Genomic DNA, 26156 nt, shown 5'->3' on the forward strand with positions numbered 1-26156 from the left:
CAAACTCTCGGCGATCCTCCTACCTCTGCCTCCCGAGTGCTGGGATTAAAGGCGTGCGCCACCACGCCCGGCTTTTTTCCTATTGATTCTTAACAAGGATACAGTCATGCTATTTTTGGTTTAGTAAGAAAAATTCTGTAATGGAAGCCATTATACTATTCCATACTAACTTGTATACTCACTTTGATCCATACTTGGCTCCTTAGAATTCTGTCCATCAGATTTCACACCATATCCCATTTCCACAAGCACATGGTCTAGGAGTTTTCCTAAAAGGTGAGGAAGAAAATGTAACTCAGCCAGGTGTGGTGGTGCATGCCTTTAATCCCAACACCCAGGAGACTGAGGTAAGAGAATCGTTGTGAGTTCAAGGCCATCCTGAGATTACATAGTGAATTCCAGGTCAACCTGGGCAAAAGCAAGACCTTACCTTGAACCCCCTCTTAAAATATTTATATACAGAAATAATAATATACAGAAAGCATAAGAAGTAAAAATCAGACAACTCAATCACATGATTTAGAAGGTATAACTATTAATACATGGGTATTTGTTTTTATCTTATCAGTTACTAAGGACAAAATATCCCAGCTTTAAAAATTAAAACAAGGGCTGGTGAGAACGCTTAGCAGTTAAGGCACTTGTCTATGAAGCCTAAGAACACGGATTTGATTCCCTATGACCCACATAAACCAAATGCACAAGAGGGCACATGCGCCTGGAGTTAGTTTGCAGTGGCTGGAAGCCAGGTGTGCCCTTTCTCTCTCTCTTTCAAATAAAGAATTAAAAAACTGACACAAAATTCCCAAATAACTTAGTGAAATGACTTCTCTTCAAAATTCTAATATAAACTTTTAACCCTAGCACTTGAAAGGCAGAGGTAGGTGGACTGCTGTGAGTTCAAGGCCATTGTGAGACTACACAGTAAATTCCAGGTCAGCCTGGGCTACAGTGAAATCCGACCTTGAAAAACAAAATTCTAATATGGCCAAGCATGGTGGTACACGCCTTTAGTCCCAGAACTTGAGAGGCAGAGGTAGGAGGATTGCTGTGAGTTTGCGGCCCCTGAGACTACATAGAATTCCAGGTCAGTATGGGCTAGAGTGAGACCCCACCTTGAGGGGGGGGGGGGCAAAGAAAATTCTAATTTGGAAGATTCAGTTATCCCTTCACAAGCATAACTAACCCAGCCACTGCTTGTGAGAAGAAAATCTACTGAAGACACAAGACTCTCCTTAGACTGAACATAAAAAGCTGAAACAGGCTGGTCAGCATTGACATAAACTTCAACACTCCCTAAAATCATTCCCGAAAGCTAGAATTGTAACATAAAATATGCATGCCAAAGGAACAAAGATAGGTTTTATACTAAATTGTTTTCATTTTCTACCAAGTCACCCAGGATATCAAGTCCCTAAAAGTAGAAGGATAGCACCTTGGAAACCGGCAATCACTTGCAATCCCAGTGTAAGGAGTCACTTTTTACGCAGATACAGAGCACAAGGAAGGACAGGATTTCAAAGTGTTTCCACTCCCCCAACTTAACAATACTAACAAAATGTATTCTGTGAGGCTGGCTAAAATATATATATATATGTATTCGGGGTACAGATGAGTAAATCCACAAAGAAGAATTTCTCGTAACTGTAGAAATCATAAGTATATATTGGAATGACTATATTAAAAGGATGAGCATATAGCTATCCCATTAAGTCTAAACCTAGCCTTTTAAACCAACCATTGAGTTCTGTGAATTTTTACATTTTTGACAAACTGCCAATCCAAGGCCTCCTTTTCAGTCACAGCCTGAATGACTTGCCCTTTCCTTCATGTTTCTATTGCTACTCTGAGGCACAGGTGGGGACTAAACAACACACTAACAAGAAACACACACTTAGCTCTTACCTGAACTTTGTAGCACAACATCTACAGCATAGGCCACCACCTCTTCCTCTAAGGTGTCAATGATCTTTATAGAGCAGTACTGCTCCATTAACAGTGACTTGACAGTGGTGATACAATCACTGCTCCAGTCCCCCTCTGCCGGGACAACACCTGCCACTAAGCACTTTATGGCCTGAAAAATTTGTGAAGTTACTTAATAAGAATCCATATTTACAAGTAGTTTCTAACTATTTGGAAAAGTTTTAAAAGCCTATGCATTTATTGATGACAAAATTATCAAGGGCCTTCAAATACTACTCAGATAGACAATTTGAGGGACGATTATTATTTATCTCTCCTGATACTTCTACTGACCATGCTAACTTCTGGAATTTGAGGCTTAAACTCATGCAAGCAAAAATTGTACCTCAATTTTACATAAATTCTGAACTTTCCACAACTCTATATAATATAGAAATGACTGATTTTAAAGAGTAAATATAAGAAGTATCTAGAAATGTTACTTTCGTGGGGGCAGGAGAGATGGCTCCAAAGTTAAGAGCACGTCTTACACAAACATGAGGAGCTGAGGAGGCCTGAGAGAACAAGTTCAATCTCAGGACCCACGTACACAGGTTTGGACATATGCATCTGTAACTCCAGTCCCGTAAGGGAGCAGAGACCCAAGAATTGCTAACGCGGAGATTCTGGCTCAAATAAGAACAGGTAGAAAAGGAATGGATCAAACAAGACACCCAACATACTCCTGGCCATTGCAGATGAGCTGTACCACGGAGGCAAGTGCAAGAGGCACCACCAGAGCGCATATATGCCTACACACCAAGCACACAGACACCCATATGAAAAAGAAATGTTCTCACATGAGGCAATATGTAACTAAATGAAGGACAACAGAAATGAGTCCAATTAGCCAAAGTGACTTCCTCTACACAGTCAAGAGACATAGTAGCAGGCACAGTGATCTAGTGAGACAGAAGTAAACACTGGCTGGGGACACTGACTAGAACTCAGAGAGTGAAAGACTCACACAGGGAGGAAACAAGTCAATGCTTCTGTGTAGCTGCTGGATTCTGTCCACTGGAATTATTTCTTCATTTCCATAGTCGATATACAAGACTTGTGCCTTCTTCTGTAGCACATCGACATCTCGTATTATGGCTCGGTTCCAAGTCTGCACGGGGAACACGGGCATTCTGCTTTAAAACAACTTCACAATCTCAGTTTAAGCACTTAGCCCATACAGGGCAGGCAGATAAAAGGATGAAAGTGTGCAGGCATTCAATGTAAAAGTCAGCATCATTTTCTAAGAATCTGGCTTAGAAATCCCTAAAGTTGTTGAATTATAGCACCTTAAACAGGCACAAACATTCAAAAGTTATTCCAGCTGAAATAAGTATTATTCAATACTGCCTCAGATACTAATGCCAAGATATAAACAGTCCATAAGCAGCCACTTAGGAACAAAATTACAGAGCTGTGGAGGTCTGGAGCATGGGGGAAGCTGGACAAACAGTATGGATACTGAGGAAGAGAGACCACAGCGTGACAGGAGGCAGTCTGTGAACCACCCCATGCAGCATTAAAAGCTTGGGGTTCATACCCAAGCATGGTGGCACGCACCTTTAAATCCAACACTAGGGAGGCAGAGGTAGGAGGATCGTCATGAGTTTGAGGTGACCCTGGTAAGTTAAGAGTGATACTGTCCTCAGAAAAACAACAAAAGTTTGGAGTTCATAAGCTTACACATCTCATTTTTAAGTATGGTTAGTTACCTGATCCACAGAGTACTTGGCAACACACACTTCCCCCTTGGCAGGAAGATAATCTCCTTCATGCACCATATTTGCATATGTCTCTTTTAAGCTTGTAGAGAGTTGGCTCATGTATTCCAAAACTTCCGAAGAATATAACTGTACATAAAAGTTACTTGGGTGTTTGAATTCTGTAACCATACCCTTTCAAAGGCAGAAAAGACACAATAATTCATTGGAAGCAAGAGCAAGTTTGAATTTCTTAAAGTTTTATAACTAAGATACAAAAAGTACTGCATATAGCCAGGCATGGCACACACCTTTAATCTCAGCACTAGGGAGGATCACAGTGAGTTCAATGCCAGCCCAGGATTACAGAATGAGTTCCAGGTCAGTCTGGGCTAGAGTGACACCCTACCTCCAGAACAAAAATGTACTGCATATAATTTTATTAATTTTTACAACTTGAATCGGAAATCTCCTGTAACTAGACTATAAACTTCCATCTGTAAGTGAAAACACATACTTTTATTTCCATGGTTTTCTTGAGTTGTAGGCTTCTCAAGTCAGAAAACATTATTTTCTCAGAACTGGTAGCTGTCTCTTTAATATCTTCTATTGGATAATCACTCTGGTTTGGTAAAAAAACACATGAAGGAGTTACCTACAAGCACATCTTTCAGTGCACATCAAAGTCTGACTTTTAAGCTTAAACCAGAAAGCCCAGGAGCATGGAAGTTCTCCAAGAGCTTTTAAGAGCCACATACACGGAACACAGCATCCAGGGGGAGACAGGAAAGATAAAAACTTAAGTTTTTTTTTTTCTTTTTAAATACATTTTATTTTTATTTCAGAGAGGGAAACAGGCTGGGGGGGGGGGGGTCGAGAGAAAGAATGAACAGGCACACCAGGGCTTCCAGCCACTGCAAATGAACTCCAGATGCATGCACCACCTTGTGCATCTGGCTTACGTGGGTACTGAGGAATTGAAGTCCTTTGGCTTTGCAAGCAAGCACCTTAAGTTTATTTTTAAAGAAAACTTATATGAAGTAGTCAGTTCAACATAAAAAAATTGTTTTGAGCTGGGCATGGGGGTGCACGCCTTTAATCCCAGCACTGGGGAGGCAGAGGTAGAATGGGCATGAGTTAAAAGCCATCCTGAGACTACATAGTGATTCCAGAACAGCTTTGGCTATAGCAAGATCCTACCTCAAAAACCAAAAAAAAAAAAAAAAAAAAAAAAATTGCTTTGAAGCAAGGGTCTTACCGTGGTTTGATTCAGGTGTCCCCCATAAACTTAGGTGTTCTGAATGCTAGGTTCCCAGCTGATGGAGATTTGGGAATTAATGACTCCTGGAGGCAGTATATTGCTGAGAGCGGGCTTATGGATGTTACAGCCAGTTTCCCCATGCCAGTTTAACATACTCTCCTGTTCCTATTGTCCACCTTATGTTGGCCAGGGGGTGATGTCCACCCTCCGTTCATGCCATTGTTTTCCCCTGCCATCGTAGGGCTTCCCCTCGAGCCTGAAAGCCAAAATAAATCTCTTTCTCCAAGAAGCTGCTCTTGGTTGGGTGATTTCTACCAGCAATGCTAACCGGACTACAACAGTAAAGTGGTACCAGAAGTGGGATTGCTGCTAGACACCTGGCTGTGTGGCTTTGGCCTTTTGGAGCTGACTTTCAAGAGGAATATGGAAGGATTTGAAACCTTGGCCTAAGAGATGGCTTGCAGTACTAGTACTGTAAGTACAGCTTGATGGACTATTCTGGTCAGCGTTGAAAGACCTGAAATACAGTAAGAACTATGGACTGTGAGGTTTGGCTAATGAGGGTGAAAAGACCTTTGCTTGAACTGGGCTAGCAGTCTGTGTGAGAAGCTTGCTCTTATGCCCGTGTCCTGAGAAGTTGTGCAGGGTTGCTTTGCATAAAAATGAACTGGTGTGAGCCGAAGGATATGGCATGAAAAAATGAAATCTTTGGGTGACCTGCTGCCTGTTCAGCTGCAATTGAGAGATTATAATCTTTGAGATTGGGCCATCTGACCTGTACTGGGGCAACAAAAGAATGTAGACTCTTTTGAAAGGGCCTGAATGCTTAAGGAGTGTCCTGTTGTTCAAAGTCTGATATTCCCCCTGGATTAACAAATTGGCACTCTGCCTGGTACTGTGGAGTAGGAGAAATGCTGGGTCACTGAGTTTGCAACACAGTCTTGTGTTTTGGAAATGGCCATGGGCAGTATGAAGCAGGTTTGCTGGTTGCCTGCATGGAGACCCCATGGGGCCATGAGGATAAACCGTGCCTTGCAGTGGAGACCCAGTGGAGATGCCGGGACCATGAGATGGCTGCCAAGGAGCTGCCAGCCCCGATGAAGTTTTCTAGGACTGTGAGTAGCCTAGCTGGAAGGGCAGAATTGGAATGCCAGAGACTTGTTGCTGGTTAGAATTATTGGACTTGGATATTTGCCACTGGTGAGAGTTCTTGGACTTGAAATTCCGGAGTCTGAGGTTTTGCCTTGGTTGTTTTAAATCACGTATTGCTTGAATATTTCTTTGCTATGCCCAATGCCATCTTTTGCAGTGCGAGTGTTTATTCTGTGCCATTATGGATTTTTCAAGGTTATTTTTTGGTGTTATGGCTCAGTTAGAAGATCTTGGATTATGGGGAATGTTTGAACATCACTGGGATTGATAAAAACTATAGGGACTCTTAAAGTCGTATGGAATGCATTGTATTTTATATCATGTATGGTTATCAGTTTATGAGGGCCAGGGATGGAATGTGGAGGTTTGATTCAGGTATCCCCCATAATGCCAGGTTCACAGCTGATAGAAATTTGGGAATTAACGCCTCATGGAGGCAGTGTATTGTTGGGGGCAGGCTTATGGATGTTATAACCAGTTTTCCCTTGCCAGTGTTTGGCACACTCTCCTGTTCCTGCTGTCCACCTTATGTTGGTCAAGTGGTGATGTCCATCCTCTGCTCATGCCATAGTTTTCCCTGCCATCATGGAGCTTCCCCCTCGAGCCTGTAAGCCAAAATAAATCTCTCTCTCTTTTTTATTTTATTTTATTTTATTTTATTTTATTATTTTATTATTTTTTTATTTTATTTTATTTTATTTTATTTTATTATTTTATTTTATTATTTTATTTTATTTTATTTTATTTTATTTTATTTTATTTTATTTTATTTTATTTTATTTTACCACAAGCTGTCCTTGGTTGGGTGATTTCTACCAGGAGTGTGAACCTGACTGCAATTTCAGGTCTCATTTGGCAGCTCAGGCCTAAAGCTCAAAGCCATGTTTCTACCGCAGCCTCCCCAGTGCTGGGATGACAGGTACAAGCTATCACACCTGGCAATATTTAAAAATTCAAATACAGGGCTGGAGAAATGGCTTAGCGGTTAAGGCGCTTGCCTGTGAAGCTTAAGGTCCCAAGTTCTACTCTCCAGATCCTATGTTATCCAGAAGCACAAAGGTGAGGCAAGTGGAAGGTTGCACTTGCCCATTAGGTGGTGCAAGTGTCTGGAGTTCGATTCAGTGGGTGAGGCCCTTATGTACCAATTCTCTCCTCTCTTTGTCTCACTCTCTCTTAAAAAATTTCAAATACACAATTGTTAATGTCACTGTAAGAATGAATATCGGGGAAAGATTTTTTTAAGTAGATGGTAAGCATAGCTACAGAAAGCTAAAAATTCTGAGTCATATACAAGAGACTTGTGAAATATCTGACCCATAAAGTTATCAAATTGGAGGGCTACAAGCAGAGAAAAAAAATGCTCCTTAGAAAGCTTAGAGAACAGCATCCACAGCTGGAGAACTTGTGCTGATAGGGCTATTTATAGAAGGGCAATTCAAGGAGTTCCAATGAAAGCCACCTCAAGAACTTTTTGAAAAAAGACTGGAAATGAACAATTCTTAAAGGCCTATGAGCAGCCCTCAAATACAATCATTACTATATGTATACTTAGTGGGAATTTTTTTTTAAGTAAGCACTGGTGAAGTGAAGAAATAAATCCAAATTTTAGTTAGCCTAAGTCATAATTCAGTAAATAAGGGTCACTTGAACTTTGGTCTAAAAATAAGAAGTACCATACCTCATTTTTCATTTCAATGTTCTTTGTTTCAAAAGATGATTTATTATCTTCAAGTTTATTCAAACTGAAATATGTCAAAAAATTACAACAGTTATACTATAAAGAAAACTAAGAGTGGGGTCCTTAAATCACAATTACATCAAATTCTCAATGAACAAAACCAAATAGGCAAAGCAGATTCTTCCAGAAAATGACAACAGTGCCAAGCAAAATGTCCTGGAGCCACCTGTGCAGTGGTCCACTCTGGGTGTACCCTGGGGGTTTCTCCAAAAGCCACTCAATGAGAGGGGACTCAACAATTGCCAGGCCTCAGTTTTCTAGCCTGTAGTATGAAAACAATCCTTACATTAACTACAAAATTGTGAAGATCAAAGAAGGTTATTTGAGAAATTGCTTTTATAAACTTGCAAATGCCATGAAACTAAAGAGTGGTATGTTTGTTTATTTTTATTTACTTGAGAGTGAACAAGAGAAAAAGGCAGATAGAGAATGGGCATGCCAGGGCCTCCAGCCACTGAAAACAAACTCCAGACACATGTGCCACCTTATGCATCTGTCTTACATAGATCCTGGGGAACTGAACCCGGGTCCTCCAGATTTGCAGGCAAGTGCCTTAACCACTAAGCCATCTCTCCAGCCTAAGAGTGGTGTATTTTAAAAGCACAACTCAACAGGTATTGTGAAGGGAACAACTTACTAATATTTAAGAATGCCTATGTGATTAGGCATTCTAAAACTCTAGCCATTTAAAATTCACTTAGTACCTAATTATTTTTTTAATACTCTATTTATTTGAGAGGCAGAGAGATTGGGGGAGAAGAAAAGAGAGAAGGAGAAAGAATGGGTGCACCAGGGCTTCCGCCACTGCAAATAACTACAGACACATGTACCACCTTTTGTATCTGACTTACGTGGGTACTGGGGAATTAAACCTGGGACCTTAGGCTCTGCAGGCAGGCACTTAAACCACTAAGGTATCTCTCCAGCCCAAGGACCTAAATCTTTATCATATACTATGCAGTGAAATTATACTGATAAATACTAAGTGTGCGTGGCTATTCTTAGATGTGTATACTTTGCTGCGCTTTCATAAATAGGCAGAACAGGACAACTTTTACATTGTTCTGACATGCTTAACTGATTAAATACTTTTTTAAAAAACTTACCTTTTCAGTATTCCCTAATAAATAAAAACAGCCCCACACTTACCTTTGCTGGACAGGCCTGCAGACAATGCTATGGGCAGACCAGTCTCTCCTTTGGCAGACGGTAGAGCAGTAGTATGTCTGCTTGCACTGGGAACACCTCAGTGATCCTGTAAAGCACAGCCCATTTCAACAATGCTCATTACGACAGTTTAGAGATGAAGCCAACCAAACTGCACTGTTTTTCACTGCAGATGGACTATCTGCAGACCACTGTGTTATTTATGATTAGGAAATAGTTAAACTTTCAAAGCTCTCACATAATGCAGCAAGAGTGCAAGCATGAACATGGACCAAGGTCAGACAGGAGACATAACTGACTTTCCTAGTACAGAGCCTGCTGCATGTACTACAGCAAAAGGAAAGCAAAGAGACCACTGGTTGTAGTAAAATTACTTATACAAGCAAACTGAAATAGCTTCTCACATGTCATTAAAAACCAAAGAGGTAGCCTGCCGTGGTGGCACACACCTTTAATCCCAGCACTCGGGAGGCAGAGGTGAGAGGATTGCAGTAAGTTCGAGGGCACCCTAAGACTCCATAGTGAATTCCAGGTCAGCCTGGGCTAGAGACCCTACCTCGCAAAAAAAAAAAAAAAAAAAAAAGGCAAAGAGGAAAACTAACATGCTTCTGAAATAAACATTAAAAAATGTCATCATCAGTATCCAGGTGGAATGAAATAGATAATCTTAAAGACAAAAAAAGTTGTTTTTGCATGCTTCAACCTGAAAAGATACTGAAATAAAGATAAATATCTAAACAGCCAGCAAGCTCAGAGAGAAATTGGTCAAGATGATTACCATGAGGGAACTACAAATTGAAAGAATACAAGAAGAGTAATTATCAAAGACTCACCAGAATCATGCTATAATAAGCACAACTTACAACTGGTGGGAATGTGGGAATGCATAGGAGAACTTGGGAACAGTTTGATGGTTTCTTAGAAAGTTAAGCAAATAGCCACCCTTTGACTCAAAAATTCTCCTCCCAGGTCCACACCCAAGCTAAATGAAAAGGTAAGTCCACACACAGACATGGGAAAAAAGGCACTAAGTTCCAAAGGCTAGACACAATCAAATTATCTGTCAGCAAAAAATCAGACAGACTGTATTAAAACATCACACTGTATATGGTAAGTACATGTAATTTTGTCTGTCAAGTTAAGATAAATTTTAAACCATTATGATAAAATCATACAATGGACTACTTGCCAATAGGCAAAAATAATGACACATGTGAAGACATAGATTAATCTGAAAATTATTATTCCAAGAAATAAAATCTAATGAAATTTAAGCAAACAGGCCTAAACTGTATGGCTCCATTTATGTGAAATTCTGACAGGCAAATAAAACAAACAAATTTCTTTGGATATGAAAACATTTTTTATCTTTACAAAGGGTGTCAGTTTGTGGTTTTTAGAGCAGATATCTTTATTTTAAAAATCATAAAATAATAGGCGAGTGAGGAGGCAGGAAAAATAGGAAGGTGTGAAGACCAATGTAGGCTGCTGATAGTTACTGAAGACAAATAATGGGTATATAAAATAAGCAGACACTATTTAGACTTTTTTTTTTTTTTGAGGCAAGCCCAACAGACTGGCCTTTTTTTTTTTTTAATCAGAGAGAATTGGCATGCCAAGTCCTGCAGCCACTGTAACTGAACTCCAGACACGGGTGAAACCTTGTGTGCGTGGCCAACCTTGCACATGTGTCACCTTGTGCATCTGGCTTATGTGGGATCTGGAGAGTCAAACATGGGTTCTTAGGCTTTGCAGGCAAGTGCCTTAACCACTAAGCCATCTCTCCAGCCCACTTCATATGTTTAAAACCCTCTGTACTGAAATATTTCCCAAATGTACATTAACAATCATCCTGTGGACATTAAAGAGCAATGTACTCACCAAACAGGCCACAACGATGGCAGGTTGTTGGACGCAGCGGTGGTCCTAAAGAGTTGAAGAGTGTTGGACTATTTATGGACAAGGCATTCTCAATCAACCTGTTTGATTTCTTTGACTTTGTAGGAGATACATTACTGCTGGGCTTCTATGAAGAACAGAGAACAGCACTATTAGAACTTATAAAACTTCTCAATTCTACATCTGGGGATTCTCCTATTGACAAAGCAGAGCAGGAGATACATATTCTTCCCATTATATACAACCGGCGCTCTCAACTTATACATAAAATAAGCATGACTCCGGAAGGGAGGTGAGAAAGTGCTACTCTATATTCAAGTAGGTAAGATGATGCTATGACTTACAATAGAAACACTCTTGTGGACATGGGTGAGGGGATCTAGAGTGCGTGTGAAGTCAAGAAGTCAGCGACTCTACAGTGACTTATAGTCCAGGTAGCACCCTCATGTGGATATGGGTGAAGGGTTCGAGGGTACACCTGAAGACAAAGGAACTGGAATAGCTGAAATAATTTTGAAAATGCAAAACAGGGTGGAATTAACAGTACCAAGAAAGGCAGCACAGCAACTAACCATCAGCAGACAAAATGAACCTCAATCTAAATTTAAGCAAAATCAACTCAAAATTAATTAAAACTGTAAAACCATGTTTTTTTGAAACATGCATTTTTGAGATGTGCAACAGGAAAGAGTCCGTACAGAAGAACTTTTTGGTTAACCAGATTTCATGAAAATGGAAACTTTTCTTATAAGGAGAGTAGAGAGAGACACAGGATGAAACAAAATAGGACAAAAGACAAGCACTCCAAAGCATCTCAAGGACTTGAACCACCATCCACTTAATTGCTCATCTGAACGTATTTCTGCAGACACTTAAGAGAAATCTAGCAATAGTGATGCCATATGCTAGCCTTAGGGACAACTGAAGTCATTAAGGTCCCTGAAAATGGCTACAGTATTTTGATACTGAAATGTTTTCATAAGATCATAAGGAAAGGGCAAAGAGGAGGGAAAGAAAAGGAGGGGGAGAGAATAGGTGCACCAGGACCTCTAGTCACCACAAAAGAACTCCAGACACATGTGCCACCATGTGCATCTGGCTTATATGGGACCTGGAGAATCGAACCTGGGTCCTTGCGCTTCACAGGCAAATGTCTTAACCACTAAGCCATCTCTCCAGCCCTTCATTAAAATTTTTTATGTAACTTGTTCTAAAAGCATAATAAAACTAGAAAAGGAAATTAAACCTTGAATGACACTAATAAAGTGAATATTTCTTTATTAAAACAATACAAAAATGCTAGAAATTTTTGCCTAAAAATATAGAAAACAAACTCACAGTTTTTACTTCTTTGGTGGGTGAATTATTTCCAAGATGTAAAGGTGACATTGAGTTGCCTAGGGGACAAAAAATAGCATTTCCATGAAGGCCAAATACTACTTTTTACTCCTGAAGTGTAATATAGCAAAATTAGGTAATATCCAAATAATGGGTCTATTCCATAAGGACCTCATAACCCATCATAAATGAGCAAATTATTTTTCCTTGGGAAAAAAAGGATTTGTGGGAAAAAATTAAAATCATGTGCAAACTGAGGAGAGAGGGAGAAAGGAGAAGGGGGAGAGGTGTGTGTGTGGGGGGGGGTCAGGATTTCTTGCTGCTGCAAAGAAACTCCTCCAAATGCATGTACCACTTTGTCCATCTGGCTTTATGTGGGGACCAGAGTCAAACCTGGGCTAGCAGGCTTTACAAGCAAGTGTCTTTAGCCACTGAACCATCTCCACATCCCTGAAAAAAGGAGTTTTGAGATAGGATGTATATAACCTAGGCCGTCCACAAACTTGCAATCTTCCTGCCTCAGTCTCCCAAATACTAGAAGTATAGGCATGTGCCATCATGACTTACGTTTCTCTCTATTGCTCCTCTCATGTGAGCCTTTCTCTATTCTGTAAAGTGGCAATTCTCAAACTTTTTGAACTCAGAACCCTTTACACTCAAAAATTACCAAGGACACCTTCAAAAGATTTTGCTTAGTTTTTCTATCAATTAAATAATATCAACAAATTTTAAAATACTTTTCATTTAAAAACAAATGCCTTACATGTTGGTATAATCTGCTTAAAAATCAGTAGCTTTTCAACATGAAAAACTAATGAGAAGAATTTTACAATTTTGCCCTTCTCTTTAATGCATGATATAACTGAAGGTGGTGGACTCACGCTTGCCTTTGCCGTCACACTGTTATACTTTTGCTTTTGTTGAAGTATCGCTAGTTAAGGAAATCTGCTCACACAGGGATGGGTGCAGAAAGGAAGAGTCTTTAATGGCCTTCTCAGATCAATTACATACTTTCCTTTTACCCTTATATCAAAACGTCAGGGGTTAGTGAAAAGGTGCACTCCAAACCTCATCAGTGAGCTTTCTCACTGTAATGTTAGAATCCAGTTTTTGGGGTTTTTTTTTTTTTTGATTTTTTTTCTTCGAGGTAGGGTCTCACTCTAGCTGACCTGCAATTTACTATGTAGTCTCAGGGTGGCCTTGAACTCATGGTGATCCTCTTACCTCTGCCTCGTGAGTGCTGGGATTAAAGGCATGCGCCACCATGGCCGGCTAATCTACAAGTTTTATGCCACACTGTGAAAACACTAGTGTACTGAGTCTGTGTTATTATTCAGAATCAAAACTAGTGTGTTAATGTCACCATGTATCTTACCTTTTAAGTGTTTGGAAAGCCCTTAAGCTCAGGGTAGCAGACACAAGTTCCAGAAATTCTAATTTGCTTGAAAGTTTGAAATTTTTAGTTTTTACATATTTTATATATTTGAGAAAGAGGAGGGAGAGAGGGAGGGAGGTTGAGGGTATATGTGTAAATGGTCACACCAAGGCCTTTAGCCATTGCAAATGAACTCCAGACACATGTGCCTCCTCGTGCATCTGGCTTACATGGGCACTGAGAAATCAAACTTGGGTCCTTAGGTTTCCCAGGCAAGTGCCTTAACCACTAAGCCATCTCTCCAGCCTGAAAGTTTGAATTTTATCACCAGCAGCAAAATATTTTCAAATGTTTTCTTGAAGTCACAAACTTACTCTGTTATTTAGGTCTAAAGAAAGTGAATCATTCCTTTCACAAAGAAAGGATCGTCCAACAAAAGTGCTCAGTAGAAGGTAGAGAAAGCTTAAATCCTACACCCATGGGTCCTGGCTGGTAAATCCCAGGCCAGTATAACCTTTTAAAAAACTAAATTAAATAAATCTTGCCTTTAATTCCAGCACTTGGAAGGCAGAGGCAGGAGGATTATCAGTTCAAGGTCACCCTGTGACTACAAAGTAAATTCCAGGTCAGCCTGGGCTACAGAGAGACCCTACCTCAAAAAAACCCCAAAAAATAAATAAACTAACACTTATAATGATAATAAAGCGCTGTCATATATGTATGTGTGTGTATGTGTGCACACATGCATATATATATGTGTGTATGTGTGTATGTATGTGTGTATATATATGTGTGTGTACATATATATGTGTGTGGGTATATATATGTGTGTATGTATGTGTGTGTGTACATATATATATATACATATATATATATGTACACACACACATACATGTGCGCGCGCGCGCACACACACACACACACACACACACACACACACACAGGCAGGTAGATGATAGAAAGAAAGGTTTGTCTAAGAACTACGTTCCTTTTCAAGTCCCCATTACATATGCTGTTCAAACTTCAACCCAAGTTAGGAGCCATCCTTATTTCATTACACAAAATGTAAGAGTTAAGGTTTAATACAGTAATTTTTACTGCTCCAAAAAGGCTATTTTTTTAATAAGTAGCATTTCCGATTTTTAATTGTCAGTGCACACGAATGGAAAATGCAATGACCACCAGCCCAGGTTAGGGCCACAGTCTAAAGCTGGAATGGTAGGCTAATGCAGTCTGCCTATCTTTGGCATGGGACCTTCTGAGGAATCTCAGAGGTTCAAGGGTTATATTCAGAATTAGATTGACACAATGTTAAAAGATCACTTCTCACAGACATTCCAAGAGGCATTCCACCAGGGCCTCCTTCACAAGCAGGGTTTTTCAGAATTAGGGCAAAAGGAATGCTTAAAAGCAAATCACATGAAACTAGTTCATATTTTAAAATATATCTTTGTCAGTGATTATGTGCATGGTAGTTTTTAAATATAGCCAACTTGAGAATACAATTTTAAAAAGCCAATGTGCTTCCTTTCTATACTGCTAGTACAGTTCTCTGACGGAGGGAAGCAAAAGCTCATCCATGGTCACTGTCTCTAACTTAGGAACCCTTTCTGTGACCAGGCAGAGACACTACTAGGTATTGGGTTTTCCTTCTAAACCAATAATGAAATGAAAACACTCTGGTAGGGTCCTTAAGTGAGAGCCCATCAGAATCAGGCAGGAAGAGTGTGATTTTCACTCACCTGTTGCCAATGTCTCCCTGTCTCCTTTGGATCCAGCTATGTCTTCACTGATACCAGCAGAGCTTGAAGATACTCCTGAGCTGTCTTCCCGACTATTTAAGTACTGTTTGACTTGCTCACAAAGCAAAAAATTGTTCTTTTTATTTCCATTCTCTGGGCTTTTCAGCCGAAAATTAGGATGGTTGTGTCTTCCAAGACTTCTTAGAGAATCATGTGGTGGAAGCTTGCTTTCATTTTCTTCAATATTAAACGGCTCTGTCATTTTACAAGGAGAGGCTTCCAAATTATTTTTTGACATCACATTAGGTGGTAACTTAACATTTACTGAAGTCTGAGGAAAGAAATATATTTAAGAGGCAAACTTAATTATAAAAGTAACACAAGCCAGCTGACTTCTTTGAAATATTTGACTGCAAATGCACTCCAGATGTATGCATCACTTTGGCTTACATGGGCACCAGGGAATTGGAACCCACGTCGTTAGGTTCTGGAGGCAAGCATCTTAATCTGAGACACATCTACAGCCATGAAATATTTATGTAACAGATAATTTCTGTAAACAATTCCAAACACCTTGATATCAAAACATAGCCTACAAGACATACAACATTTCTCTGTGTGTAGGTATGAATGCCAGGCTTGGCAGAACTCACTACGAGACCAAATCAAGGTCATGAAAGAGCCAGCTCAGTTCCACACCATTCCTTATGTTTAAAACTTTTTGAATCACCTGAATATAAACAGCCTTTCATGTTTTAAGATAAACATTTCCAATCCACAGCCTACTCCTCGGCAAAATACGAGTCTACTGCCTAATTCAGTAACACCTACCTTTCCTACCTTCTTCTCCCTTAAGGATCCCAACTCTTCTAATAGATGAACCACTAATTACCCAGAAGTCCTTGGCTCTCCCACCTGTCTAATTATCCTAGTCATCTTTAACTGGTCTCAGATAATCCTTAGTCCTTTTGTCTCCAGCTGAACTTCATAAATTTTAACTGTTATCTACCTCTTCCAATCACTTAACCGTGTACACCTTTCTCTGGAAATAAGTTATTCAACTTACCGCAACTGCAGGCTTTCCATGTTTAATCTGTTATAAAGGTCCTCAGAGACACCTTTGATCTACAAGTTACAGCTTGTGATTTTACTACTGCTCTGAGCAATGCTCAATGTTCTATCCAGTGCAAGGCCTGAGGTGGACCAACAACTTCTTTTTGCAGTAGTCACCAGAAGTTAGCCTATAAACTGCAGGCAAAAGCTACCTCTTCTTCCAAAAATCTCATAGGGAAAAAAAAAGCCATAGAGAACGGAAAGTAGTAAGTAAAATCTGAATGCTATTTAAATATAAATAGCAGAAAAATCTTCCCTTTTCTTGTCCTAAACTATCCATCTATTTTCTTATTTTACATTTGATCTTGCCTCATACAATACAGAAAATGCATTCAAATGGTATTCTGGGCTGGAGAGAGAACACAGTGGCTAAGGTGTCTGCCTGCAAAGCCTAACAACCGAAATTCAATTTCCCCAGTGTCTACATAAAGCCAGATGCACAAAGTGGCACATGCATCTGGAGTTCATTGTTGCTGCTGGAGACCCTAGAGTGCCCTTCTTTCTCTCTGAGTCTCTCCTATCTCTCTGCTTGCAAATAATTTTTCTAGAAAAGATGTTTTATTTCTTATTTATTTGAGAGAGAAGGGAAAGAGGAAGGGGGAATGAGAATGGGCACGCCAGGGCCTCCAGCCACTGCAAATCAACTTCAGACATATGCACCACTCGTGCATCTGGCTTATATGGGTCCTGGGGAATTGAACCCAAGTCCTTAGGCTTTGCAGGCAAGTGCCTTAACCGTTAAGCCATCTCTCCAGCCCAAATAAATATTTTTAAGAAGTGGTAAATTTTTTTTAAAAGAAACACAGTAATACTCAAAGGTGGGTCACTCAGTGGGTCCCATCCTGAGGACCCCTAGGAAGGATTCCAGGTGGACAATGATGGAGGGAGAGCCTGTAACTTTCAGAGAAAGAACACTATGTAAACGAGTCTAATCAAAATGGAGGGACAGGTTGCGAACCACAACACTCAAAAGGCTAAGAGCAGTAGGTCAAAATTAACAAAGGAGAGCTGGGTGTGGTGTACACACCTTTAATTCCAGCACTTGGGAGGCAGAGGTAGGAGGACTGCCGTGAGTTCGAGGCCACCTGAGACTCCATAGTGAATTGGGCTAGAGCGAGACACTACCTCGAAAAAAAAAAATTACCAAAGTAAAATTACCCTCCAGGTGAAAGTGGTGTGTGTGTGGTGGGGTGGGGATTAGAACACAAAGTGTAGACAAGCACAGACCAGTTAAGTTAGAAAGGAGATATAAAGGGAAGGGAAGAGGCTACTTAATAGATTGGTATTGTGTATATATATGTTAAGTAGAAGAATAGATTAACAGGGGTGAAAAGGCCCAAAGTGAGGTCAGGGGAAAAGATTGAGTAAAGGAAAGGTGGAGGGAGAGCTTATCAAAATCTAAGAGGATGCAAATAAATCATATGGAATCCTCCGGTTTCGGACAATGGAACACTCAGGAGCCATAGATCATTGTTAGAAAATTTTCAGTGCCAGGGACGGGATACCTCCGGTGAGTTGTTGGCCAGGGAGGTCCCTGATGCCCCCAAAACATTACAGGCCATTGCTGAGGCCCTTGGTTTCCCACCAGGAATAGATGGTAAGACCCTCTTGCTGAAGACTCCACATTCTTGGGCTGCAAGGCCATTGAGAAATCCTGGAACTGAGCGGATAACCTCCTCCATGTAGACCAGCTGACAGAAAGCTGAAAGAAGCCATTCTACATGTAGTTCAACAGGAGAGATACTACCAGTGAAGATACTCAACAGTGGACACTGAAAGCCTTATAATTGGCCAGCCAGGCCTAATGAGCCAACAGGTGCAATAGTGACAGGTCTGTCATGGTGGAAACCAACTGCCCTCCAGTTGGACTGGAGGCCCGCTCCATGGGAGGGAATACATCCCTGATACTGAAAACTTAAAAACAGGGGTAGTCATGAGCCCTAGGGGTGTAACATCTGCTGATGTCTAGATAAGTGTATATACTATGCTTATCAAACTGCTCAGTAAACACTTCTCTTAATATTTATACCCTTATATTAACGCTACTCTCACTTTGGGTAGAGAATCTTCTCTTTTCAGATGGCAGTGACTTTGGGATGACTCAGAAGGTATCATAGTGCTGGAAAGAAGTGACTGGAATACTGAGTAACATCTCGATCACACCTTCCAAGGCTCAGGGTCTAATGCGGAAGAGGTGGCGGAAAGAATGTAAGAGCCGAAGGAAGGGTAGGACTCCTTACACATGCTCCTCCAGACACAAAATGGCCTGAATATCCACGACCTCACAGAGCCTGACACTACCTACACAAGACCATCATAAGAGGAGGAAAAGATCATGACATCAAAATAAAGAGACACTGATTGAGATGGGGAGGAGATATGATGGAGAATGGAATTTCAAAGGGGAAAGTGGGGGAGAGGGAGGGTATTACCATGGGATGTTTTTTATAATCATGGAAAATGTTAATAAAAATTGAGAAAAAAACTGTTTGAATAATTACTAACAATAGAAATGTTAACACATGAGATTAAAATTAAACTATTCAAACAAAAAATTTCAAGTATAGCAAACAAAAAACATCACATGACAAAACAGCGAGAAGACAAAAAAAAAAGCTCAGGTAATGTATCAACAGATTAATTTCAGAAGAGAACAAACCCAGGATGAAAAACATGCAACAAGATGTTATGCTGAACAGACACAAACAAACCAAACTTAAGTAAGGTTGAACATAAAGATGGAATGTTAATGCTGAGAAAATATGACTCAAGGTAGAAAATAGAGACAAAGACAAGTGTTTTTGGATTTTGTTTGTTTGTTTTTGTTTTTCAATGTAGGGTTTTACACTTGCCCAGGCTGACCTGGAATTCACTTTGTATTCTCAGGGTGGTTTTGAACTCATGTGCTGGGATTAAAGTTGTGTGCCACCACATCTGGCTAAAACAGATATTTTATACCAGTAAGAGAAACTCTGAAGAAAATTAAAGTAATCCGGTCTTCTAAGTAACAGCAACACTTTGAGACATATTGAATGAAAAGCTGACTAGAGGATAAATTCTGTCCTTTATGAAGAACACACCTGCCACAAACACCAACTTGTCAAACAGGAAACACAAGGTGATAAGCAACGTTTTAGTATATAAAATAAGCTGGCCAGGAAAAATTACAAATTTGGTAACTTTGCAAAACTGGGAATCCCTTACCTGTTCATTTTGCATCATGGATCTGAGTATAGATTAGCATCTTAGTAACAATCACAGCACAGTAAACCAACATTGGAGTACAAACTTCAAAGAGCTGGGTCTCTGGCAGTGTCCCTGAGCCACCATGCCCACTTGGTCTACCTATACAGACTTGCAGTCCCATTAGATGAATAAAGCTATGGGTCTTCTGTTATTTTCAGCCTACTGGTCAAGTGAATGAAAGTTGTATGAACAGCATGCAGAAAGGAGGACAATGACTTGATGAACACAAGGGGAAACATGTATGTATATTTCCAAAGTTCAAACTAAAATAACTATGTATTATTCTGCCTAGCACGGGTATAATCTTAAAGGTATTTCAGTACTGAAGGGAGTAAAAAGAAATAGTCTCTTTCTGGAAAGCAAATTAGGATGGAAATGCGTATTTGTTAGAATTCAAATGGAAAGTCAGAAAAAAATTATAGCTAATACAACTGCAAATTTAAAAATATTTCATTCATTTTTAAAAATGAATAAAATTCATTACATTTTAAACAATTTCTGAGGTAGGTGGGCTGATGAGGATGCACTGCTTTTTATAGGAAAAAAAAATCTTTGAGACTGAAATGTGATTTAACGTAAACCTTTTCCCAAAAATGTGGTCTTAATTCTAGCTCAAGTACAGGTCTGATAGTAATTTTTTTAAATCATTAAACAAGGGTATAGTCATTATTCTCAACGGATACCTAGTGGGACTGTGTCAGTCTACTGCACACAGCTCCTGGGTTATCCTTTTATAACTCACCCGCACTGTTAAAGCTGTCAGACAACCCACAGCCAGCCGCTCGCCATCCTTTAGTAAGAATGTCTACAGTCAGGTTTCTCTCCAAGTTATCTTAACTTGCTTAATATAGGAACCATGCCTATGGTTTATTGAAAACCAAATAAACCCCTGACTTCTTATAGTCTATCATGCTATGTATAATGGCAGGTTCATAAGGCGCTCATGACTGAACTACTTTACCTGTACTATTACACTGTTTTCAGAACAGCCTGAAACTAGCAGCTTCATACTTTATTTGTGGACTGTATTTTTACAAAATACAACATCCTCTTCCCAATTAACTTACTCCTGTTGCTTCCTATGACAGCTCCACGAACTTCTCCAACATCCCTGACCTCCCCTTTCCACTGGATCCTTCATCTCAAGATGTAACACTTTCTAGGTTTTTTATGATTCTAGGATTTAGTTTATCGGAGACTCTCAGATTTCACATGCAGCTTGGCAGCCAGTAAGCAGAAGTCCCACATCCATGACTTGGAACAATATAGTGTCCCTCCATGTATTAGCATTTGGAACAGATAGGACTGCAGTGAGTCCAAATATAGTTCTGTCACCTAAACCTTGGGAATTTAATTGTTTTATACAATGAGCAGTTCTCATTGATTTTTCCTTTTGATTTACCGTTCTACAAATTTAACATGCATATAGGTTTCTATGTAGCCACCACAGTAAAGATACCAAATAGGCTATAAGGATGAAATTTAACATTAAGAAACACCTGTAAAACTTTGCATTTAGGGTTTAGGGAGATGGCTGGGCAACTGCTTGCTGTGCAACCATGAAGACATGAGCTCAATTTCTAGCACCCACATAAAAAGCCAGCAATGGCAGTGCACACAGAGACAAGAGGATCACTGGGGCTTGCTGGTCAGTCAGTCTAACTGAAAGAGAGTGAGCTCCAGTTTAATGAGGTTGTGTCTCAGGAAAATCAGGTGGAAGATAGAGGAAGACACCCAATATCCTCCTTTGGCATGCATCCACATACACATGTGCATATTCCACAAGCACATACACACCAAGAAATGGTCTGTATTTATACTTAATTCACTTCAACCCATGTTAACCACTGGGCATATCTGAATCGTGAATGGGCAGTTCCTATGGTGAATCACTCTCCTTCCCAACCTGTAAACTTCTGATAAAGAGATTTGACAGGTACTGCTTTAGGGTCATGTTACCTCATAGGCTCACCTCATGCTTTTTAATCAATAAATAAACCTCCACATATTGCTCACTAATTTATATGCTACTGGCAATGCATAAAAACTCACAGTGAGAAATTTTTAAATTCAAAGAGCCCTAAAATTTCTTAAACAGAATTCTTGTATCATCTTAGGACTGAGAATCAATGGTGTAATAAAAGAGCAGTGAAATGCAAGTGGCTATGTGTTATAATATTTAGAATTGGCAGCCACCCTTGGCTTTGCATGTCTGACTTGCTCTTTGACTCCAAGTTTGAGAGGTGAAGCTCCCTAAAGGCAGACACTGCCTTTTCCTCTTCCCACATGCTGGTCACAGCATCACAGGACACCCTGAAGGCTGCCTGTGCTAGCTCTTTTCTCTTCCAGAAGACCACAGCCTAGAGGGGTAATTCACAAGTGAATTCTTGTAATAAGAAATGCACATGCCCATTCGTAGCTGCAGTCAGTTTCCTCCACTCTCTCGCCCTTGCCTTCCTAGTAACCCTGTGCACTCAAGGAGAAAGAACCATTCTACCCAGGGGAATTAGGTTTGTTTTTTTGTAATTTACTTATTTCCAGGTAGGGTCTCAGTCTAGTTCAGGCTGACCTGGAATTTACTATGTAGTCTCAGGCAGGCCTCAAACTCACGGCGATCCTCCTACCTGTGCCTCCTGAGTGCTGGGATTAAAGGTTTGTGCCCCCATGGTTCAGCAGAGCATGAGCTTTGAAAGCAGATCCAAGCCTGGCTGGCCTCATTTAGCTCTGCTATCTTGCTCAAGTTGCTTCCTCTTTCTAGGATTCCATGACTGTAACATGGGGAGAGCAGTAACAACTTCCTCACAAATGCTGACCGTGGGGATTAAATGAAGCACTATACTTAAACCACCTAGTCATCAATGGCTGTGGCTATTTCTCTCACACCTTCCCACCCCCACCCCACCCTCTTCGCTGGGGATCCAGCCCAGAGTATGCTTAGGCAAGTGCTTTACTGAGCACTTTATTTTCATACCTGCTTCCAGTTTCTTCTTGGTATAAGGAACTAGTTTAAATGCTGGCCTCGAACTTGCCATCCTTTTGCCCTTACCTCTCACGTGCTCAGATTACAAACCTGTGCGACCACACACAGGACAATCTACATTCTAAGAAGTGGTACTCTTGAGGATTACAGTCCATTTCTTTCCTTCTAAAACTAGGTAAGTGAGACTGGGAAGAGGGTCCATCTAGCACACCGACTCACGCCTTCCTGGGCTACAGGAGGTCGGAGGTGATAGGCAGAGCGTTAATAAGTATTGATAGCTGCACACGGGCTGCAAGTTGAACCCACAGACGAGGTTTATCAGAAAAGGGGAGCTTTTTAAACTTGGGGGTGTTTTAAGACTTTAGGAAAGTGCTATTTCCAACCCCAATACAAGACACCCTGCTTGCTCGCACCCCAATTCCTGGGCTCCCACCCCCTTGCAAGTTCCCATGCACACCTCCCACCCCAGACCTGCACCTTCCCCGCGAAGGCTCCCAGGTCTCTTGGGGGAGGGGGTGCCCTCGGCCTGTCCATCCTCGGTCCATTTCCAGGCCTCGTACCCGCTCAACGCCTCACTTAACGCCCAACCTCAACGTCCAGCACCCAACTTCCGGCGGCCAACGCCCTGGACCACCCCGGCCTCGGGCGGCCTCGCTCTCCTCCCCACCCGGGGACGGCCGCCTGGGCCTCCTGACCTGGTGGAATGAGGCGAAGCGGCCGCTGACCCCGACCCGTCTCTGAAGCCTGGCCCTGCTGGCGTCTGCCATGTCCTGCGGCCACCCTCGAGATCATACAGACGCCGGGCGGTGGCGCACGCTCACCTGGACGTCGAGGTCCAGCTGGCGGCGTGGCTCCAGCCCCGCCCCCCGGCGCATGCGCACTGCGTGCCCGCGTGCGCGCCTTGACGCCCACGCGCCCTGCGGCGTGCGTCCCGTCCCTTCCCGTCAGGCCTTGGGGCTCCGCGGGCTCCGGAAGTGCCCCCGCCGGAACTTTACAGAGCTTTTCTAGCTTCTTACAGCAAGGTGCTCAGGGGAGCTCCAAGGGCGTATTTCAAGCGCTCTGGCTAGCTCGGAGCTAGCTCTTTTACCCACCGCAGGTTCTGTTTTCTGAATTAACCCATTGCCTCTGTTGGTGAAAACTAAACACGGCACTTCCTGCGCTCTCCCCTCCCCACTGAGGTACTAGATTATTCCTCTTGGCGTTGCCGATGGTTGTTTTGCTGCTTTATAACTTTGCTAACAAATTCAAAAGAAGGGTATCCTGGTTTGCCAGCCATCCAGTTATGATATAGTTCATAGTCAGTCTTGTCTACGCTTTAGTCCTTGTCACTTCCTGAAACATCTTGAAGAAAATCCCAGATTCGTGATTCTTTTTTTTTTTCTCTCTTGTGTTTCCAGGTAGTTTCACCGGAGCCCAGGCTGACCTGGAATGCACTATGTTGTTCCAGAGTGGCCTTGAACTCACAGCGATCTTCCTACTAATGCATCCCAAGTGTAAGGAATACGCCACCACACCCTGCTTTTTTCTTTTTTAAATATACATTTTTTTAAAAATTTTATTTATTTATTTATTTGAGAGAAAGAGGCAGATAGAAAGAGCGAATGGGCCTCCAGCAACTGCAAACGAACTCCAGATGCGTGTGCCACCTTGTGCATCTGGCTCACGTGGGTCCTGGGGTATTGAACCGGAGTCCTTAGGCTTCTCATTTCTGCTAATCCATTTCCCACGCCCCTATATACATTATTTTAAGACCAGTATTAGGTACATGGAATATGTGAAAACGGAAGTAGAGATGAGGCTGGTGTGTAATTCAGTTGGTAGAGTTCTTGTCTACCATTCATGAAGTCCTATGTTCTACCTCCAACAGCACATAAATAGAGGTGGTGTAGTGGTGCATGCCTACTACAGTGCTAGCATCCTTGAGGTAGAGGCAGGATGATCAGGAGCCCAAGGTCATCCTTGGTTACATAATGAGTTTGAGGCCAACCTGGGCTACATAAGATTTTTGTCTCAGAAAAAGGGCTTCCACAGTAAGATAGATCCAGTTTTCCCTATCATTTTAGCATGTTATATTAGTTATGTCATTCTCACAGTAAAATCTACATTAACTAATAATCTCCATAGTTTATTCAGATTTTCCTAGTTTCCTGCCTCATCATCAAGTCAGGATTCCACATTACATTTAGTTATATCTTCTTATGTACTTTTTGGCTATAGCAGTTTCTCATGTCTGACAGCTTCCAGGAGTACGGGTCTGGCTTCTTGCAGTATGTCCCATGACTGGAATTTATCTGGTGTTTTACAATGATAGGATTTTTCATTGTATCATAGTGTGGTGATTTGAATTAAGTATCCTCCATAAACTCATGTGTTCTGAATACTAGGTCCCTAGCTGATGGTAGTTTTGGAGGTGGAGACTTACTAAAGGAGGTGTGTTGTTAGGGGTGGGCTTAGGGATGTTATAGCCCAGCTCACCCTTGTAATAGGATGCTTGGGATTCAGGAAAGTCTTTGAACCCTAAACTATAGGTTTGCATCGATTTTTAATATAAGTTTTATTTATTTATTTAAATTTTTATTTATTTATTTGAGAGGGACAGACAGAGAGAGAAAGAGGCAGATGGAGAGAGAGAGAGAGAGAATGGGCGCGTCAGGGCCTCTGGCCACTGAAAACGAACTCCAGACGCATGTGCCCCCTTGTGCATTTGGCTAATGTGGGTCCTGGGGAATTGAGTCTTGAACTGGGGTCCTTAGACTTCACAGGCAAGCGCTTAACCACTAAGCCATCCCTCCAGCCCATTTATTTATTTATTTGAGAGAGAGAAAAAGGCAGGGAGAGAGAGAGGTAGAGAGAATGGGTGTGCCAGGGCCTCCAGCCACTACAAACAAATTCCAGATGCATGTGCCCCCTTGTGTATCTGGCTTAAGTGGGTCTTGGATAACGGAACTGGGATCCTTTGGCTTTGCAGGCAAACACCTTAACCGCTAAGCCATCTCTCCAGCCCTTGTGCCTAATTTTTAATCAAAGAATTTAATAAAATAGACTGAGAAGGATAACTATTAAATTATTGTATTTATTGAGGGAAGTATAAAGGCAAGGGAAAGGCACCCATGTGGTTAGAGATCCCACATGGAAGGCCTAGGAAAACACTGGAAAGAAAAGAAGGTTCAAAGAGCTTCTGCCATGTGGGGAGCTAGAGGATGTAAAGAGCCCATGTGGAGAGTAAGGGCTGAGGAGGGGCCTTTCCCCTCAGCTCTGTCCAGCTGGGCCAAGCCAAGGGAAAAACTCCCCAGCAGCTGGAAATTCCCAAGTGATCAAGTAGCACAGAGAGCGTGCTCTCCCCTCGAAAATGCATTTATAACTTTATGGTGGTGGGCCCTGCCTCCCAGGTCGGGTGAACCAGAAGGTTGGCTGATTGGTTAGGGCTAGGGGCATTCTCAGGAAGAGGTTAGTCAAGTTCTGGGGTCTAAGTTTGACCAA

General features: G+C 41.3%; 1 protein-coding gene and 1 non-coding gene across 2 annotated transcripts in view; one reads left to right on the top strand and one right to left on the bottom strand.

The window, feature by feature from the left end:
- Positions 1-23474, bottom strand: part of Tdrd1 (tudor domain containing 1) — a 47096-nt gene extending 23622 nt beyond the window's left edge. The window contains exons 1-11 of the mRNA XM_045133184.1: positions 23372-23474; positions 15338-15668; positions 12221-12279; positions 10865-11009; positions 8966-9071; positions 7757-7820; positions 4183-4287; positions 3678-3860; positions 2933-3076; positions 1906-2077; positions 183-269 (exon numbers count right to left, since the gene is read on the bottom strand). Coding sequence (XP_044989119.1) covers positions 183-269; positions 1906-2077; positions 2933-3076; positions 3678-3860; positions 4183-4287; positions 7757-7820; positions 8966-9071; positions 10865-11009; positions 12221-12279; positions 15338-15668; positions 23372-23443 — 1468 coding nt within the window. The 5' untranslated portion in view covers positions 23444-23474. The remainder of the gene's footprint in view (positions 1-182; positions 270-1905; positions 2078-2932; positions 3077-3677; positions 3861-4182; positions 4288-7756; positions 7821-8965; positions 9072-10864; positions 11010-12220; positions 12280-15337; positions 15669-23371) is intronic.
- LOC123457898 lies at positions 11710-11839 on the top strand. Its single transcript, XR_006635253.1, has one exon. It is a non-coding gene; the product is annotated as a small nucleolar RNA SNORA33 (small nucleolar RNA).
- Positions 23475-26156: the final 2682 nt, after the last annotated feature.

This window comes from Jaculus jaculus, chromosome 1, assembly GCF_020740685.1.
Source record: "Jaculus jaculus isolate mJacJac1 chromosome 1, mJacJac1.mat.Y.cur, whole genome shotgun sequence".
In the NCBI taxonomy this organism is placed as follows: Eukaryota; Metazoa; Chordata; class Mammalia; order Rodentia; family Dipodidae; genus Jaculus; species Jaculus jaculus.